This window comes from Callionymus lyra, chromosome 3 (genome assembly GCF_982586985.1).
Source record: "Callionymus lyra chromosome 3, fCalLyr1.hap1.1, whole genome shotgun sequence".
NCBI classification, from domain to species: domain Eukaryota; kingdom Metazoa; phylum Chordata; class Actinopteri; order Syngnathiformes; family Callionymidae; genus Callionymus; species Callionymus lyra.
This window is the reverse complement of record NC_141820.1, coordinates 4,823,712-4,843,840: the sequence shown is the minus strand read 5'-3', so window position 1 is coordinate 4,843,840 and position 20,129 is coordinate 4,823,712. Positions and strand designations below refer to the sequence as shown.

At 35.4% G+C, this 20,129-nt stretch overlaps 2 protein-coding genes across 2 annotated transcripts in view; both read left to right on the top strand.

Moving 5' to 3' along the window:
• tmtc1 (transmembrane O-mannosyltransferase targeting cadherins 1) overlaps positions 1 to 7,243 on the top strand; it is a 110,729-nt gene extending 103,486 nt beyond the window's left edge. The window contains exons 17-19 of the mRNA XM_087786206.1: positions 1,092 to 1,214; positions 5,580 to 5,657; positions 6,068 to 7,243. Coding sequence (XP_087642332.1) covers positions 1,092 to 1,214; positions 5,580 to 5,657; positions 6,068 to 6,193 — 327 coding nt within the window. The 3' untranslated portion in view covers positions 6,194 to 7,243. The remainder of the gene's footprint in view (positions 1 to 1,091; positions 1,215 to 5,579; positions 5,658 to 6,067) is intronic.
• Positions 7,244 to 10,196: 2,953 nt separating this feature from the next.
• Positions 10,197 to 20,129, top strand: part of cog5 (component of oligomeric golgi complex 5) — a 94,192-nt gene continuing 84,259 nt past the window's right edge. The window contains exons 1-3 of the mRNA XM_087786204.1: positions 10,197 to 10,255; positions 18,595 to 18,734; positions 18,788 to 18,845. Coding sequence (XP_087642330.1) covers positions 10,210 to 10,255; positions 18,595 to 18,734; positions 18,788 to 18,845 — 244 coding nt within the window. The 5' untranslated portion in view covers positions 10,197 to 10,209. The remainder of the gene's footprint in view (positions 10,256 to 18,594; positions 18,735 to 18,787; positions 18,846 to 20,129) is intronic.

Here is a 20,129-nt window from a genome sequence, read left to right as displayed (position 1 = left end):
CTGTGTCCATGACCGTGTCCATGATTGTGTCCATGATCGTGTCCATGATCGTGTCCATGACTGTGTCCATGACCGTGTCCATGATCGTGTCCATGATCGTGTCCATGACCGTGTCCATGACTGTGTCCATGACCGTGTCCATGACTGTGTCCATGACTGTGTCCATGACTGTGTCCATGACCGTGTCCATGATTGTGTCCATGACCGTGTCCATGACCGTGTCCATGACCGTGTCCATGATCGTGTCCATGATCGTGTCCATGACTGTGTCCATGATCGTTATCATGACCATGTCCATGATCGTGTCCATGACTGTGTCCATGACCGTGTCCATGACCGTATCCATGATCGTGTCCATGACTGTGTCCATGAGCGTGTCCATAACCGTGTCCATGATCGTTATCATGACCGTGTCCATGACCGTGTCCATGACCTTGTCCATGATGGTGTCCATGACCGTGTCCATGATTTTGTCCATGATCATATCAATGACCATGTCCATGACCGTATCCATGATTGTGTCCATGATTGTGTCAATGACTGTGTCCATGATTGTGTCCATGACTGTGTCCATGACTGTGGCCATGATCGTGTCCATGACCGTGTCCATGACCGTGTCCATGATCGTGTCCATGATCGTGTCCATTACTGTGTCCATGATCTCATCCATGACTGTGTCCATGATCGTGTCCATGATTGTGTCCATGATCGTGTCCATGATCGTGTCCATGACTGTGTCCATGATCGTGTCCATGATCGTGTCCATGACTGTGTCCATGATCTTATCCATGACTGTGTCCATGATTGTGTCCATGACTGTGTCCATGATCGTGTCCATGACTGTGTCCATGATCGTGTCCATGACTGTGTCCATGATCTTATCCATGACTGTGTCCATGATCATGTCCATGATCGTGTCCATGATTGTGTCCATGACTGTGTCCATGATCGTGTCCATGACTGTGTCCATGATCGTGTCCATGATTGTGTCCATGACTGTGTCCATGATCGTGTCCATGACTGTGTCCATGATCGTGTCCATGATTGTGTCCATGACTGTGTCCATGACTGTGTCCATGATTGTGTCTCAGGCTCTGGACGCTCTGGACCGAGCGCTGCAGCAGAACCCCAGCGAGCTGACGGTTCGAGCTGAGCTACATTTCTCTAAAGGAAACCAACTGCGTGAGATGAACCAACTGGACCAAGCGTTTGAGGTACTGAACCCTCGAGTCTCAGAGGTGCTGGTTCAACAGTTGTGTCTACTAGGTTGAAAACATGTTTATTTGTTTTGAGTCCCCCCCGCAGATTCGGCCCCATGTGGTGCAGCCTACTCCCATCAGTATGTGTGAATGGCTGTCGAAGCGCTTTGTGACCCTGGTCTAGAAAGGCGCTATATAAATAGAGATTATTATTATTATTATTATTATTATTTGTTTTGAGTCAGTATTGATGCTGCATTAACTTAACTAACATGAGTTTTCTTTTTTAGATTTTCTACAGAAATAAACTTAAAGTCATGAGATTTTTACCACCAACCTATTTTCTTAATAGTTTCTTTGCCAACATTCATGACTTGCACAGTAGCGCCCCCTAGCTACTACGATTTTTGCTAAACAAACCTTCACTTTTCACAACAGTTTGCATTTATTTTCTTTTGACACAAAAATATATTTTATCATAGTTCATTTTTATGAACACTTTGTTTAAACCGGTCAGTAGCATGTTAGCAAGCTAGCAACCAAAATAGCATTTGAAGGAGGAGCTAAACCATTATTTTATTTTAATTGTTATTTTTTTGTCATTCTTGATGTTTCCACTCAGTTTATCTTCCAGATATTCGACAGATTTAAACATAACGTTTGGAGATAACAGTCACGAGAACTTATTTTCTTTCATTTTGAACAGACTTGTGCAGTAGCGCCCCCTAGCTACCATTCAACGTCGACTGTTCTTAAACAATCCTTTAATTGTCACAACAGCAAATACAACGTTCTGACAGTGAAGGAACCGGAAAATATACTCTTGAAAGTGGTTTAATGCTGTGAAAATCAGAAGCAACAGTAGCATGTTAAGCTAGCTAGCAGCAGAAGATAGCATTTAAAACTAGCATTTATACTAGCGCTACTAGCAACAAGCTAACAACAAGATCTATTGCAATGATCATAGTATATTTTTAAAGGATTTATATTATTATTTATATTTATTATCTTTATATAAGTTATAATAATATACGTTTGTTTCAATGAAGTCTATCACAAAAGAAAAGGAAAAATGTTTTCATGAGTGTGTGTCTTATCTTAAGTCTTTTCATGAGTGTGTGTCTTATCTTTAGTGTTTTCATGTGTGTGTGTCTTATCTTAAGTGTTTTCATGTGTGTGTGTCTTATCTTAAGTGTTTTCATGTGTGTGTCTTATCTTAAGTGATTTCATGAGTGTGTTTATCTTATCTTTAGTGTTTTCATGTGTGTGTGTCTTATCTTAAGTGTTTTCATGAGTGTGTCTTATCTTTAGTGTTTTCATGTGTGTTTCTTATCTTTAGTGTTTTCATGTGTGTGTCTTATCTTAAGTGATTTCATGAGTGTGTTTATCTTATCTTTAGTGTTTTCATGTGTGTGTGTCTTATCTTAAGTGTTTTCATGAGTGTGTGTCTTATCTTAAGTGTTTTCATGTGTGTGTCTTATCTTTAGTGTTTTCATGTGTGTGTCTTATCTTAAGTGTTTTCACGTGTGTGTGTTTTATTTTAAGTGTTTTCATGAGTGTGTGTCTTATCTTAAGTGCTTTCATGAGTGTGTTTCTTATCTTTAGTGTTTTCATGTGTGTGTGTCTTATCTTAAGTGTTTTCACGTGTGTGTGTCTTATCTTAAGTGTTTTCATGTGTGTGTCTTATCTTAAGTGTTTTCATGAGTGTGTGTCTTATCTTAAGTGTTTTCATGAGTGTGTTTATTATCTTAAGTGTTTTCATGTGTGTGTGTCTTATCTTAAGTGTTTTCATGAGTGTGTGTCTTATCTTTAGTGTTTTCATGTGTGTTTATCTTATCTTTAGTGTTTTCATGTGTGTGTGTCTTATCTTAAGTGTTTTCATGAGTGTGTCTTATCTTTAGTGTTTTCATGTGTGTGTCTTATCTTAAGTGATTTGAAGAGTGTTTTTATCTTATCTTTAGTGTTTTCATGTGTGTGTGTCTTATCTCAAGTGTTTTCATGTGTGTGTCTTATCTTTAGTGTTTTCATGTGTGTGTGTCTTATCTTAAGTGTTTTCATGTGTGTGTGTCTTATCTTAAGTGCTTTCATGTGTGTGTCTTATCTTTAGTGTTTTCATGTGTGTGTCTTATCTTAAGTTTTTTCATGAGTGTCTGTCTTATCTTAAGTGTTTTCATGAGTGCGTTTCTTATCTTTAGTGTTTTCATGTGTGTGTGTCTTATCTTAAGTGTTTTCATGTGTGTGTGTCTTATCTTAAGTGTTTTCATGTGTGTGTCTTATCTTAAGTGATTTCATGAGTGTGTTTATCTTATCTTTAGTGTTTTCATGAGTGTTTCTTATCTTATCTTTCAATCTGTCAAATGATTTATATTATTATTTATATTTATTATCGTTATATAAGTTATGATCATATAGGTTCACATCCCTCCAGACATTAAGTGTATCCGTCAGGAAGAGATTATAAAGAGCGACACTAGAAGCTTCTCGGCTCACATGGAGCTTCTGTTGACGCTCAGCAAACGAGGGAAAGTAACGTCTTGGAAACGTGACCTTGAGCGACCTTCCTGCCTCTCCGGCGTTTCCACGAGGAAACAGGCTTATTAGTCGATGCAGATAATGGTCGAAGGTTTTTTTCCCGCAGCCTTGGAGAAGCAAAACAACGTTTGAAGTGAGATTGTAAATTGGTTTATTTCAGGACCTTTGTGGAGTTTTTGCTGCTCAGTTCAGCTGCAGCGTCTCCGAGGAGTGAGAAACACTTTAGGATAATATAGCGTTCAACAAGTAAACAAGTAAACAAGTAAACATCCACTGGAGTTGATGTTTGATACGTTTCACTATTTTTATGTTGTATCTTTTATAAAATCTTTGAATCAAACACAAACTCTTTTATCAGGAATAACACATTATACATGACATCATTTATTATTGATGTTACAGACTTTTGACTTCATCCATGTCCTCTGATTATTCAGTGTCATGTGATCATTGATGTGTGTCATGTGATCATTGATGTGTGTCATGTGATCATTATAATTGTCATGTGATCATTGATGTGTGTCATGTGATCATTATAATTGTCATGTGATCATTGATGTGTGTCATGTGATCATTATAATTGTCATGTGATCATTGATGTGTGTCATGTGATCATTGATGTGTGTCATGTGATCATTGATGTGTGTCATGTGATCATTGATGTGCGTCATGTGATCATTGATGTGTGTCATGTGATCATTGATGTGTGTCATGTGATCATTGATGTGTGTCATGTGATCGTTGATGTGAGTCATGTGATCGTTGATGTGTGTCATGTGATCATTGATGTGTGTCATGTGATCATTGATGTGTGTCATGTGATCATTGATGTGTGTCATGTGATCGTTGATGTGAGTCATGTGATCGTTGATGTGTGTCATGTGATCATTGATGTGTGTCATGTGATCATTGATGTGTGTCATGTGATCATTGATGTGTGTCATGTGATCATTGATGTGTGTCATGTGATCATTGATGTGTGTCATGTGATCATTGATGTGTGTCATGTGATCGTTGATGTGTGTCATGTGATTGTTGATGTGAGTCATGTGATCATTGATGTGTGTCATGTGATCATTGATGTGTGTCATGTGATCATTGATGTGTGTCATGTGATCGTTGATGTGTGTCATGTGATCGTTGATGTGAGTCATGTGATCATTGATGTGTGTCATGTGATCGTTGATGTGTGTCATGTGATCGTTGATGTGTGTCATGTGATCATTGATGTGTGTCATGTGATCGTTGATGTGTGTCATGTGATCATTGATGTGAGTCATGTGATCGTTGATGTGTGTCATGTGATCGTTGATGTGTGTCATGTGATCATTGATGTGTGTCATGTGATCATTGATGTGTGTCATGTGATCATTGATGTGCGTCATGTGATCATTGATGTGAGTCATGTGATCATTGATGTGTGTCATGTGATCATTGATGTGTGTCATGTGATCATTGATGTGTGTCATGTGATCATTGATGTGTGTCATGTGATCGTTGATGTGTGTCATGTGATCATTGATGTGTGTCATGTGATCATTGATGTGTGTCATGTGATCATTGATGTGTGTCATGTGATCGTTGATGTGTGTCATGTGATCGTTGATGTGTGTCATGTGATCATTGATGTGTGTCATGTGATCATTGATGTGTGTCATGTGATCATTGATGTGTGTCATGTGATCGTTGATGTGTGTCATGTGATCGTTGATGTGTGTCATGTGATCATTGATGTGTGTCATGTGATCATTGATGTGTGTCATGTGATCATTGATGTGTGTCATGTGATCAACATGTGAAGTTCTTCTTCTTAATTCAAGATCAAGTGACTCAGTGTTTTCTCTCCAGAGCTACAAAGTTGCCGTGGAGCTGAAACCAGATCAGTCTCAGGCCTGGATGAACATGGGAGGAATTCAACACATCAAGGTTACAAAGTTCTTCATAAGGTTTCACTCATGACTGGATGATTATTATTATTGTTACTACAGGTATTAACTTAAGTATTAACATGTTCAACCTGTTGACGTTTATGAGGAAGAGAAGATTAATCTTATCTTTAGTGTTTTCATGTGTGTGTCTTATCTTAAGTGTTTTTATGTGTGTATATCTTATCTTTAGTTTTCTTTGTGTCTGTTTTACCTTAAGTGTTTTCATGTGTGTGTCTTATCTTACGTGTTTTCACTTCTGTGTCTTATCTTATCTTTAGTGTTTTCATGTGTGTTTCTTATCTTATCTTAAGTGTTTTCATTTGTGTGTCTTATCTTATCTTCAGTGTTCTTTGTTTGTGTCTTATCTTAAGTGTTTTCATGTGTGTGTCTTTTCTTATCTTATCTCAGGGAGACTACACAGCAGCCAGGATCTACTACCAGAGAGCTCTGAACCTCAGTCCTGGATCCAAACTTCTGAGGGAGAACCTGGCCAAACTGGAGCGACTGGAAAGGAGACTGACGGGGACCCCATAGAGGACCGGATGTCCTGGAGACACACACACACGCCCACAGTCGGTCCTCGCCGGGGCAGAAGACCCCGGAGCAGCTGGACCTCAAGACCGGCCAGAGACCTGCAGCTGAAGGAGGATCATGAAGATCCATGTTGGAGCTGATCCACCACGATCGTCTCACCACACTTGGATTCATGGATCTGGGATTATTGGATCTGGGATTCATGGATCTGGGATTCATGGATCTGGGATTATTGGATCTGGGATTCATGGATCTGGGATTCATGGATCTGGGATTCATGGATCTGGGATTATTGGATCTGGGATTATTGGATCTGGGATTCATGGATCTGGGATTCATGGATCTGGGATTATTGGGATGAATCCTCAACCGGAGATGAAGAATAAATCTGTTGTGAAGTGAGACAAGATGATGAACACGACGAGAAGAAGAAGAAGAAAAATCATGAATGAATGTGAACCAGAACCAGGAATTTATCAGAATTTATAACTCAGACACACAAATATATACACACACACACACATACACACATATAAATACGCACACATGAACGCACACGGGCACACATGCATACATACACACAAATGCAGAAAAACATACACACACACAAAGAAACAATCATGAACACACAAAACATGCTCAAGTGAACATACATGACAAACAAAAACACACACACACAGCCACACACATATAGGAACACACAGAAAGATGCACACATTAACACGCTTGGACACACTTATACAAGCACACACACTACAACAACACCTACTGTATATGCATGCACAATCTCAAACAAACACACAAACATGTTGTCAGTCGACAGAAAACAGCTGATTTGACCAAAAACAGAGTTGATTGTTTGGGTTATTGACGATCAATAGTGTGATCGATCAGGTGTATCGGGACGAGTGTGTTCACTCCTGACTCAAGAATGTTGTTTGTTGACCTCGATTGTGTTCTGATTGTGTTGGAAAAAAAAAAAAAGACTAATGCAAAGACAGACTTGCATCGTTTAAATAAAGTTCTATTTAAATAAACTTCTCGAACCTTTTCTTGTTTTTGTTTGTGATCTTTAATTTAATATAAGTTTTTAAAATAAATGTTTTCATTTACATTTTTAAAACCTCAAATGAGTTTATCTTTAAATGAAGTGTTAAACTACTGTCCGGCTCACGAGGCTTCATTCAGACTCACATAGGAGGTGAAGAGGAAGGAGGAGGAAAAAGAGATAGAGGAGAAGATGTAGGGAAAAGGAGGAGACGAGGGAGAAGAAGAGGAGGTAGAGAAGAACAAGGAGGTGGAGGAGTATGAGAAGAAGGAGGTGAAGAAGAGGATGTGAAGGAGGAGGAGTAGGAGACAGAGAAGGAGGAGATGGAGGAAAATAAGGAGGTGGAGAAAGAAATGGAGGAGGAGTTGAAGAAAAAGGAGGAGATGGAGGAAAAAAGTTAGGTTGAGAAAGAATTGGAGGAGGAGGTAAAGAAAAAGGAGGAGGAGAATAACAGAGAAGGGGAAGGATAAGGAGGTGGAGTATGAGAAGAAGAGGATGTGAAGGAGGAGAAGGGGAAGAAGAACGTGTGAAGGAGAAGAAAGAGACGGTGGAGCAGAAGAAGAATGACGAGAAGAAGGAAGAGTAGGAGGAGAAAAAAGAGCTACAGGAGAAGATGTATGAAAAGGAGGAGATTGGGGAGAAGAAGAGGAGGTAGAGCAGAACAAGTTGGAGGAGAGAGAAATGGAAGAGGAGAATAAGAAAGAGCAGGGGAAGGAGAATATGATGGAGGTGGAGGAGTATGAGGAGAAGGAGGAGAGGAAGAGGATGTGAAGGAGAAGGGGGAGTAGGAGACAGAGAAAGAGAAGATGGAGGAAAAGAAGGAGGTGGAGAAGAACAAGTAGGGAGAGAAAGAAGTTGAGGAGGAGGTGAAAAAATGGAGAAGATAGAGGAAAAGAAGGAGGTGGAGAAGAACAAGTAGGGAGAGAAATAAGTGGAGGAGGAGTTGAAGAAAAACGAGGAGGAGAATAACACAGCAGGGTAAGGATAATGTGACAGGTGGAGGAGTACGATAAGAAGAAGATGGAGCACAAAGAAAAGGAGGTGGAGTGGAAGAAGAACATGTGAAGGAGGAGGCGAAGAAAGACGGTGGAGCAGAAGAAGAAAAGGATGACGAGGAGAGGAGACAGTGGAGGAGACAGTGGAGGAGAAAGGTTGGGATGTGGAGAAGAGGGAAGTAAGGAGCAGAAGAAGAGACGAGAAGAAGGAAGAGTAGGAGGAGAAAAAAGAAGAGAAGATGAAGGAGAAGAAGGAGTGAAGTCTGAATCTATCATGTCTGCGCTGACAGTGACAGTGACAGTGATTGGTTGAAGAGGATCAACGTTTGAAAATGATAAGAATCAATAAAGTTTACGAGTGACTGTGAACGAAGAGCGATCAATACATGTGATCCATACATGTGATCAATACATGTGATCCATACATGTGATCAATACATGTGATCCATAGATGTGATCCATACATGTGATCCATACATGTGATCAATACATGTGATCCATAGATGTGATCCATAGATGTGATCCATACATGTGATCCATACATGTGATCAATACATGTGATCCATACATGTGATCAATACATGTGATCCATAGATGTGATCCATACATGTGATCCATACATGTGATCAATACATGTGATCCATAGATGTGATCCATAGATGTGATCCATACATGTGATCAATACATGTGATCAATACATGTGATCCATACACGTGATCAATACATGTGACCATACATGTGATCCATAGATGTGATCAATACATGTGATCAATACATGTGATCCATACACGTGATCAATACATGTGATCCATACATGTGATCAATACATGTGATCCATACATGTGATCCATACATGTGATCCATACATGTGATCAATACATGTGATCCATACATGTGATCCATACATGTGATCCATACAAGTGATCCACACATGTGATCCATACATGTGATCAATACAAGTGATCTATACATGTGATCCATACATGTGATCTATACATGTGATCCATAGATGTGATCCATACATGTGATCAATACATGTGATCAATACATGTGATCCATACATGTGATCAATACATGTGATCCTTACATGTGATCTATACATGTGATCCATACATGTGATCCATACATGTGATCAATACATGTGATCAATACATGTGATCCATACATGTGATCAATACATGTGATCCATACATGTGATCAATACATGTGATCCATACATGTGATCCATACATGTGATCAATACATGTGATCAATACATGTGATCAATACATGTGATCCATACATGTGATCAATACATGTGATCCATACATGTGATCCATACATGTGATCCTTACATGTGATCAATACATGTGATCCATACATGTGATCCATACATGTGATCAATACATGTGATCAATACATGTGATCAATACATGTGATCCATACATGTGATCAATACATGTGATCCATACATGTGATCCATACATGTGATCAATACATGTGATCAATACATGTGATCCATACATTCGATCAATTCTTCATCCTGAACTTGTATCGATCAGCGATCTGCAGAAACACGTGACCGTCACTGATCATTAATGTTAAGATTTATTGATCCTGGACTGAGTCGCAGGTTCAAAGCCGTCACTCGCTGGCGAGGAAAGAAGTTGTTTATTTGTTTATTAATCAACAAATAAACAAATAAACAAATAAACAACAACTTCTCACGACGTTTAAAATAAGATTTATTATTATGAGTGTATTCTTCAATATGAAACAACACTGACACCTGCTGGCTGACGTGCGCCACTACACTTCACGAACATTGTGTAGGATTTTCAATCGAAACACGTTGTTATATATAAATATAAATATAGTAACTAAAATGTTACGAGTACAAATGTAGATGAAAACGCTATAATTTGCTTTATTTGTTTTATTATTTATTTGCCACGTCATTGCGTGGCTCTGACGTCACACCCGGAAGTGTCAACATGGAGGACGCAGGAGAAGCTTCCACGAACTCGCTCCTGAAAGAAGGTAAACATCAGAATAAACTACAGTTTATTGCGTTTATTGATACGTGTTGTGCACGTGATTCACGAATATCGTTCGTTCAACGTTATTAAATATATTTTAGAAGCTAAAAAGCGTCAAGTGTGAAACAAACAACGTCTCATGTTGTTTCTTAACGAGCTCGAGCTCACGTTTAAAACAATAACTTGAATTAAAATAACTTGAATAACAATAACTTTAACCAGGTTGAACCAGGTGAGCAGTAGAAAAACACACGATGTTGTCTTCGTACTTCGTGTTGTTTCAGTGTCATTGTAAATATGTGTAAACATGTGTAAACATGTGTAAATATGTGTATATATTAATATTAATATTGTAACTATTGAATGTTACTGTGGTGCAGGGGTTAGTGCGAAGGTTGCTGGTTCGATTCCAGGCCGAGACAACCTTTCTGTGTTAGTTTGTTCTCCTGTGTTGTGTGGGTTTACTCCGGACACTCTGGTTTCCTCCCACAGTCCAAAAACATACAGAGGTTGATTGAGAACTTTGTGAAATCGTCCGTAGCTATGAGTGTGTGTGTGAATGGTTGTCTTTGAGACAGACTGGCGTCCTGTCCAGGGTGTCCCCTGCCTCTCACCCTATGATACTGGGACAGACTCCAGTCTCCCCGCGACCCTCATAAGGGATAAAGCGGCAGACGATGAATAAATGAATGAATGAATGTTACTGAGTATTAATACTTCGAAACACATCTTCTTCAACTTCCCTGATGTGTTTAATACATAATATTCAAGTACGTCCTTCAGTTTCATCCAAAATGTACTCTTAAATAAAAATATCTTAAATATTGTGTGATTTAAGGTATTTACAGTAATTCTTAAAGTCTTCTTACAGTATGAACTTTACTTTATACACTTTTACTTTATACAGATCTTACAGTAATTTAAAGATCCTTCACAATAAATCACCTGCGGTTTGTTGTATTTATCGATACATTTACAATAAACTAGTTCTGCTAAATAACTACCTCTGTGTCAGGACTATATATATATATATATATATATATATATATATATATATATATATATATATACTAATATAGATGATACTTCGATGAATCAAACACAGTCAATAGTTTGAACAGTCACTCACCTGAACCCTCAGGTATGATGACATCACAGATTGTATTGATGACATCACAGAATGAATGAATGACATCACAGAATGTATTAATGACATCACAGAATGAATGAATGACATCACAGAATGTATTGATGACATCACAGAATGAATGAATGACATCACAGAATGAATTAATGACATCACAGAATGAATGAATGACATCACAGAATGAATGAATGACATCACAGAATGAATTAATGACATCACAGAATGAATTAATGACATCACAGAATGTATTGATGACATCACAGAATGAATGAATGACATCACAGAATGAATTAATGACATCACAGAATGAATGAATGACATCACAGAATGAATTAATGACATCACAGAATGAATTGATGACATCACAGAATGAATGAATGACATCACAGAATGAATTAATGACATCACAGAATGAATGAATGACATCACAGAATGAATTAATGACATCACAGAATGAATTAATGACATCACAGAATGTATTGATGACATCACAGAATGAATTAATGACATCACAGAATGAATGAATGACATCACAGAATGAATTAATGACATCACAGCATGAATTAATGACATCACAGAATGTATTGATGACATCACAGAATGAATTAATGACATCACAGAATGAATTAATGACATCACAGAATGAATGAATGACATCACAGAATGAATTAATGACATCACAGAATGTATTAATGACATCACAGAATGAATTAATGACATCACAGAATGAATTAATGACATCACAGAATGAATGAATGACATCACAGAATGAATTAATGACATCACAGCATGAATTAATGACATCACAGAATGTATTGATGACATCACAGAATGAATTAATGACATCACAGCATGAATTAATGACATCACAGAATGAATTAATGACATCACAGAATGAATTAATGACATCACAGAATGTATTGATGACATCACAGAATGAATTAATGACATCACAGAATGAATTAATGACATCACAGAATGAATTAATGACATCACAGAATGAATTAATGACATCACAGAATGTATTGATGACATCACAGCATGAATTAATGACATCACAGAATGTATTGATGACATCACAGCATGAATTAATGACATCACAGAATGTATTGATGACATCACAGAATGAATTAATGACATCACAGCATGAATTAATGACATCACAGAATGTATTGATGACATCACAGCATGAATTAATGACATCACAGAATGTATTGATGACATCACAGAATGAATTGATGACATCACAGAATGAATTGATGACATCACAGAATGAATTAATGACATCACAGAATGAATTAATGACATCACAGAATGAATTAATGACATCACAGAATGAATTAATGACATCACAGAATGAATTAATGACATCACAGAATGAATTAATGACATCACAGAATGAATTGATGACATCACAGAATGAATTGATGACATCACAGAATGAATTAATGACATCACAGAATGAATGAATGACATCACAGAATGAATTAATGACATCACAGAATGAATTAATGACATCACAGAATGAATTAATGACATCACAGAATGAATTGATGACATCACAGAATGAATTAATGACATCACAGAATGAATTGATGACATCACAGAATGAATTAATGACATCACAGAATGAATTAATGACATCACAGAATGAATTGATGACATCACAGAATGAATTAATGACATCACAGAATGAATTAATGACATCACAGAATGAATTAATGACATCACAGAATGAATTAATGACATCACAGAATGTATTGATGACATCACAGAATGAATTAATGACATCACAGAATGTATTGATGACATCACAGAATGAATGAATGACATCACAGAATGAATGAATGACATCACAGAATGAATTAATGACATCACAGAATGTATTGATGACATCACAGAATGAATGAATGACATCACAGAATGAATTAATGACATCACAGAATGTATTGATGACATCACAGAATGAATGAATGACATCACAGAATGAATTAATGACATCACAGAATGAATTAATGACATCACAGAATGAATTAATGACATCACAGAATGAATGAATGACATCACAGAATGAATTAATGACATCACAGAATGAATTAATGACATCACAGAATGTATTAATGACATCACAGAATGAATGAATGACATCACAGAATGAATTAATGACATCACAGAATGAATTAATGACATCACAGAATGAATTAATGACATCACAGAATGAATTGATGACATCACAGAATGAATTAATGACATCACAGAATGAATTAATGACATCACAGAATGAATTAATGACATCACAGAATGAATTAATGACATCACAGAATGAATTGATGACATCACAGAATGAATTAATGACATCACAGAATGAATTGATGACATCACAGAATGAATTAATGACATCACAGAATGAATTAATGACATCACAGAATGAATTGATGACATCACAGAATGAATTAATGACATCACAGAATGAATTAATGACATCACAGAATGAATTAATGACATCACAGAATGAATTAATGACATCACAGAATGTATTGATGACATCACAGAATGAATTAATGACATCACAGAATGTATTGATGACATCACAGAATGAATGAATGACATCACAGAATGAATTAATGACATCACAGAATGAATTAATGACATCACAGAATGAAGGAATGACATCACAGAATGAATTAATGACATCACAGAATGAATTAATGACATCACAGAATGAATTAATGACATCACAGAATGAATGAATGACATCACAGAATGAATTAATGACATCACAGAATGAATTAATGACATCACAGAATGAATGAATGACATCACAGAATGAATTAATGACATCACAGAATGTATTGATGACATCACAGAATGAATTGATGACATCACAGAATGAATGAATGACATCACAGAATGAATTAATGACATCACAGAATGTATTAATGACATCACAGAATGAATTGATGACATCACAGAATGAATGAATGACATCACAGAATGAATTAATGACATCACAGAATGTATTGATGACATCACAGAATGTATTGATGACATCACAGAATGAATGAATGACATCACAGAATGAATGAATGACATCACAGAATGAATTAATGACATCACAGAATGAATTAACGACATCACAGAATGAATTGATGACATCACAGAATGTATTGATGACATCACAGAATGAATGAATGACATCACAGCATGAATTAATGACATCACAGAATGTATTGATGACATCACAGAATGAATGAATGACATCACAGAATGTATTAATGACATCACAGAATGAATTAATGACATCACAGAATGAATTAATGACCTCACAGAATGTATTGATGACATCACAGAATGTATTGATGACATCACAGAATGAATTAATGACATCACAGAATGTATTGATGACATCACAGAATGAATGAATGACATCACAGAATGAATGAATGACATCACAGAATGAATGAATGACATCACAGAATGAATTAATGACATCACAGAATGTATTGATGACATCACAGAATGAATGAATGACATCACAGCATGAATTAATGACATCACAGAATGTATTGATGACATCACAGAATGAATGAATGACATCACAGAATGTATTAATGACATCACAGAATGAATTGATGACATCACAGAATGAATTAATGACATCACAGAATGTATTAATGACATCACAGAATGAATTGATGACATCACAGAATGAATGAATGACATCACAGAATGTATTGATGACATCACAGAATGAATGAATGACATCACAGAATGTATTGATGACATCACAGAATGAATGAATGACATCACAGAATGAATTAATGACATCACAGAATGTATTGATGACATCACAGAATGAATAAATGACATCACAGAATGAATTAATGACATCACAGAATGAATGAATGACATCACAGAATGTATTGATGACATCACAGAATGAATGAATGACATCACAGAATGAATGAATGACATCACAGAATGAATTAATGACATCACAGCATGAATGAATGACATCACAGAATGTATTGATGACATCACAGAATGAATTAATGACATCACAGAATGAATGAATGACATCACAGAATGAATGAATGACATCACAGAATGTATTGATGACATCACAGAATGAATGAATGACATCACAGAATGAATGAATGACATCACAGAATGAATGAATGACATCACAGAATGAATGAATGACATCACAGAATGTATTGATGACATCACAGAATGAATTAATGACATCACAGAATGTATTGATGACATCACAGAATGAATGAATGACATCACAGAATGAATTAATGACATCACAGAATGAATGAATGACATCACAGAATGTATTGATGACATCACAGAATGAATTAATGACATCACAGAATGTATTGATGACATCACAGAATGAATGAATGACATCACAGAATGAATTAATGACATCACAGAATGAATGAATGACATCACAGAATGTATTAATGACATCACAGAATGAATGAATGACATCACAGAATGTATTAATGACATCACAGAATGAATTAATGACATCACAGAATGAATGAATGACATCACAGAATGTATTAATGACATCACAGAATGAATGAATGACATCACAGAATGAATGAATGACATCACAGCATGAATTAATGACATCACAGAATGAATTGATGACATCACAGAATGTATTGATGACATCACAGAATGAATTAATGACATCACAGAATGAATTAATGACCTCACAGAATGTATTAATGACATCACAGAATGTATTGATGACATCACAGAATGAATTGATGACATCACAGAATGAATGAATGACATCACAGAATGAATTAATGACATCACAGAATGAATGAATGACATCACAGAATGAATTAATGACATCACAGAATGAATTGATGACATCACAGAATGAATTAATGACATCACAGAATGAATTAATGACATCACAGAATGAATTGATGACATCACAGAATGAATGAATGACATCACAGAATGTATTGATGACATCACAGATTGTATTAATGACATCACAGAATGAATTGATGACATCACAGAATGTATTGATGACATCACAGAATGAATGAATGACATCACAGAATGTATTGATGACATCACAGATTGTATTAATGACATCACAGAATGAATTGATGACATCACAGAATGAATTGATGACATCACAGAATGAATGAATGACATCACAGAATGTATTGATGACATCACAGATTGTATTAATGACATCACAGAATGAATTAATGACATCACAGAATGTATTGATGACATCACAGAATGAATTGATGACATCACAGAATGAATTAATGACATCACAGAATGAATGAATGACATCACAGAATGAATTGATGACATCACAGAATGAATGAATGACATCACAGAATGTATTGATGACATCACAGATTGTATTAATGACATCACAGAATGAATTAATGACATCACAGAATGAATTGATGACATCACAGAATGAATGAATGACATCACAGAATGTATTGATGACATCACAGATTGTATTAATGACATCACAGAATGAATTAATGACATCACAGAATGAATTGATGACATCACAGAATGTATTGATGACATCACAGAATGAATTGATGACATCACAGAATGAATTAATGACATCACAGAATGAATTAATGACATCACAGAATGAATGAATGACATCACAGAATGAATTGATGACATCACAGAATGAATGAATGACATCACAGAATGTATTGATGACATCACAGAATGAATTAATGACATCACAGAATGAATGAATGACATCACAGAATGAATTAATGACATCACAGAATGAATGAATGACATCACAGAATGTATTAATGACATCACAGAATGAATGAATGACATCACAGAATGTATTGATGACATCACAGAATGAATGAATGACATCACAGAATGTATTAATGACATCACAGAATGAATGAATGACATCACAGAATGAATGAATGACATCACAGCATGAATTAATGACATCACAGAATGAATTGATGACATCACAGAATGTATTGATGACATCACAGAATGTATTGATGACATCACAGAATGAATTAATGACATCACAGAATGAATTAATGACCTCACAGAATGTATTAATGACATCACAGAATGAATGAATGACATCACAGAATGAATTAATGACATCACAGAATGTATTGATGACATCACAGAATGAATTGATGACATCACAGAATGAATGAATGACATCACAGAATGAATTAATGACATCACAGAATGAATGAATGACATCACAGAATGAATTAATGACATCACAGAATGAATTGATGACATCACAGAATGAATTAATGACATCACAGAATGAATTAATGACATCACAGAATGAATTGATGACATCACAGATTGTATTAATGACATCACAGAATGAATTGATGACATCACAGAATGTATTGATGACATCACAGAATGAATGAATGACATCACAGAATGAATTGATGACATCACAGAATGTATTGATGACATCACAGATTGTATTAATGACATCACAGAATGAATTGATGACATCACAGAATGAATTGATGACATCACAGAATGAATGAATGACATCACAGAATGTATTGATGACATCACAGATTGTATTAATGACATCACAGAATGAATTAATGACATCACAGAATGTATTGATGACATCACAGATTGTATTAATGACATCACAGAATGAATTAATGACATCACAGAATGTATTGATGACATCACAGAATGAATTGATGACATCACAGAATGAATTAATGACATCACAGAATGAATGAATGACATCACAGAATGAATTAATGACATCACAGAATGAATTAATGACATCACAGAATGAATGAATGACATCACAGAATGAATTGATGACATCACAGAATGAATGAATGACATCACAGAATGTATTGATGACATCACAGAATGAATTAATGACATCACAGAATGTATTGATGACATCACAGATTGTATTAATGACATCACAGAATGAATTAATGACATCACAGAATGTATTGATGACATCACAGAATGAATGAATTACATCACAGAATGTATTGATGACATCACAGAATGTATTGATGACATCACAGAATGAATTAATGACATCACAGAATGTATTGATGACCTCACAGAATGTATTGATGACCTCACAGAATGTATTGATGACCTCACAGAATGTATTGATGACCTCACAGAATGCTACGCTGACTTCCTGTTGGAGCAGTTTGACGTGAAGACGTTCACCGCTCACGCCATCCATCACGCCGTCATCGCGGAGCAGCTGGCGAAGCTTGCTCAAGGGATCAGTCAGTTGGACAAAGAGCTGCACAGTCAGGTGAGGCTCAGGTGTTCACGTGTCGCTGCTGTGATGCTAACAAGTGTCTTCAGGTGGTGGCGAGACATGAAGACCTGCTCGCTCAGGCTCCTGGGATCGAAGCTCTGGAAGGTACCAGCAACTAGCATTTGTATAACTAGTACTTTAGAAATAGTATTTACCAGTTTGACTATTACCTGATGTTTCATTGTTGACTTGATACTTGAACACACGTGTCTTTCCATTTCCAAAAAATACATTTTATTTCATTTACATTTAAGTAAAACTACTAATTATACTACTACTTTTACGTTTACTACTAATTATACTACTACTTTTACGTTTACTACTAATTATACTACTACTTTTCAATATACCATGACTACTACTTTTAATTTTCCTTTTCTACTAATTATACTACTACTTTTATTATACATTTACTGCTGCTTTCACGTTTACTACTAATTATACATATACTTTTCAATATACCATGACTACTACTTTTAATTTTCCTTTTCTACTAATTATACTACTACTTTTAATTGTACTACTAATTATACTACTACTTTTAATATACATTTACTACTACTTTCAACTTTACTACTAATTATACTAATACTTTTACATATAATTTGACTACTACTCTTAATTTTCCTTTTTCTACTAATTATACTACTACTTTTAATTTTACTACTAATTATACTACTACTTTTATTTTTACTTTTACTACTAATTATACTACTACTTTAACGTTTACTACTAATTATACTACTACTTTTACATTTACAACTAATTATACTACTACTTTTACGTTTACTACTAATTATACTACTACTTTTACATTTACTACTAATTATACTACTACTTTTACGTTTTCTACTAATTATACTACTCCTTTTATTATACATTTACTACTACTTTTACATTTACAACTAATTATACTACTACTTTTACGTTTTCTACTAATTATACTACTCCTTTTATTATACATGTACTACTACTTTTACATTTACAACTAATTATACTACTACTTTTACGTTTTCTACTAATTATACTACTACTTTTATTATACATTTACTACTACTTTTACATTTAATACTAATTATACTACTACTTTTATTTTTACTACTGATTATACTACTAATTTTACTACTTATTATACTATTACTTTTACTCATACTTTTACTGCTAATTATACTACTAATTTTACTTTTACTATTAATTATACTACTACTTATACTTTAACTACTAATCCTACTATTGTTTTTCTACTTCTACTATGATTTCTACTTCTATTAATACTTTATCGCAGTCATGCCGTCCATTAAAAAAAGAATTCTATTGAAACGTGAACAAGATGTTAGTTTAAGTGTTATTTACACTCAGAGCCACAAATACCTCTGTGTCCACTAGAGG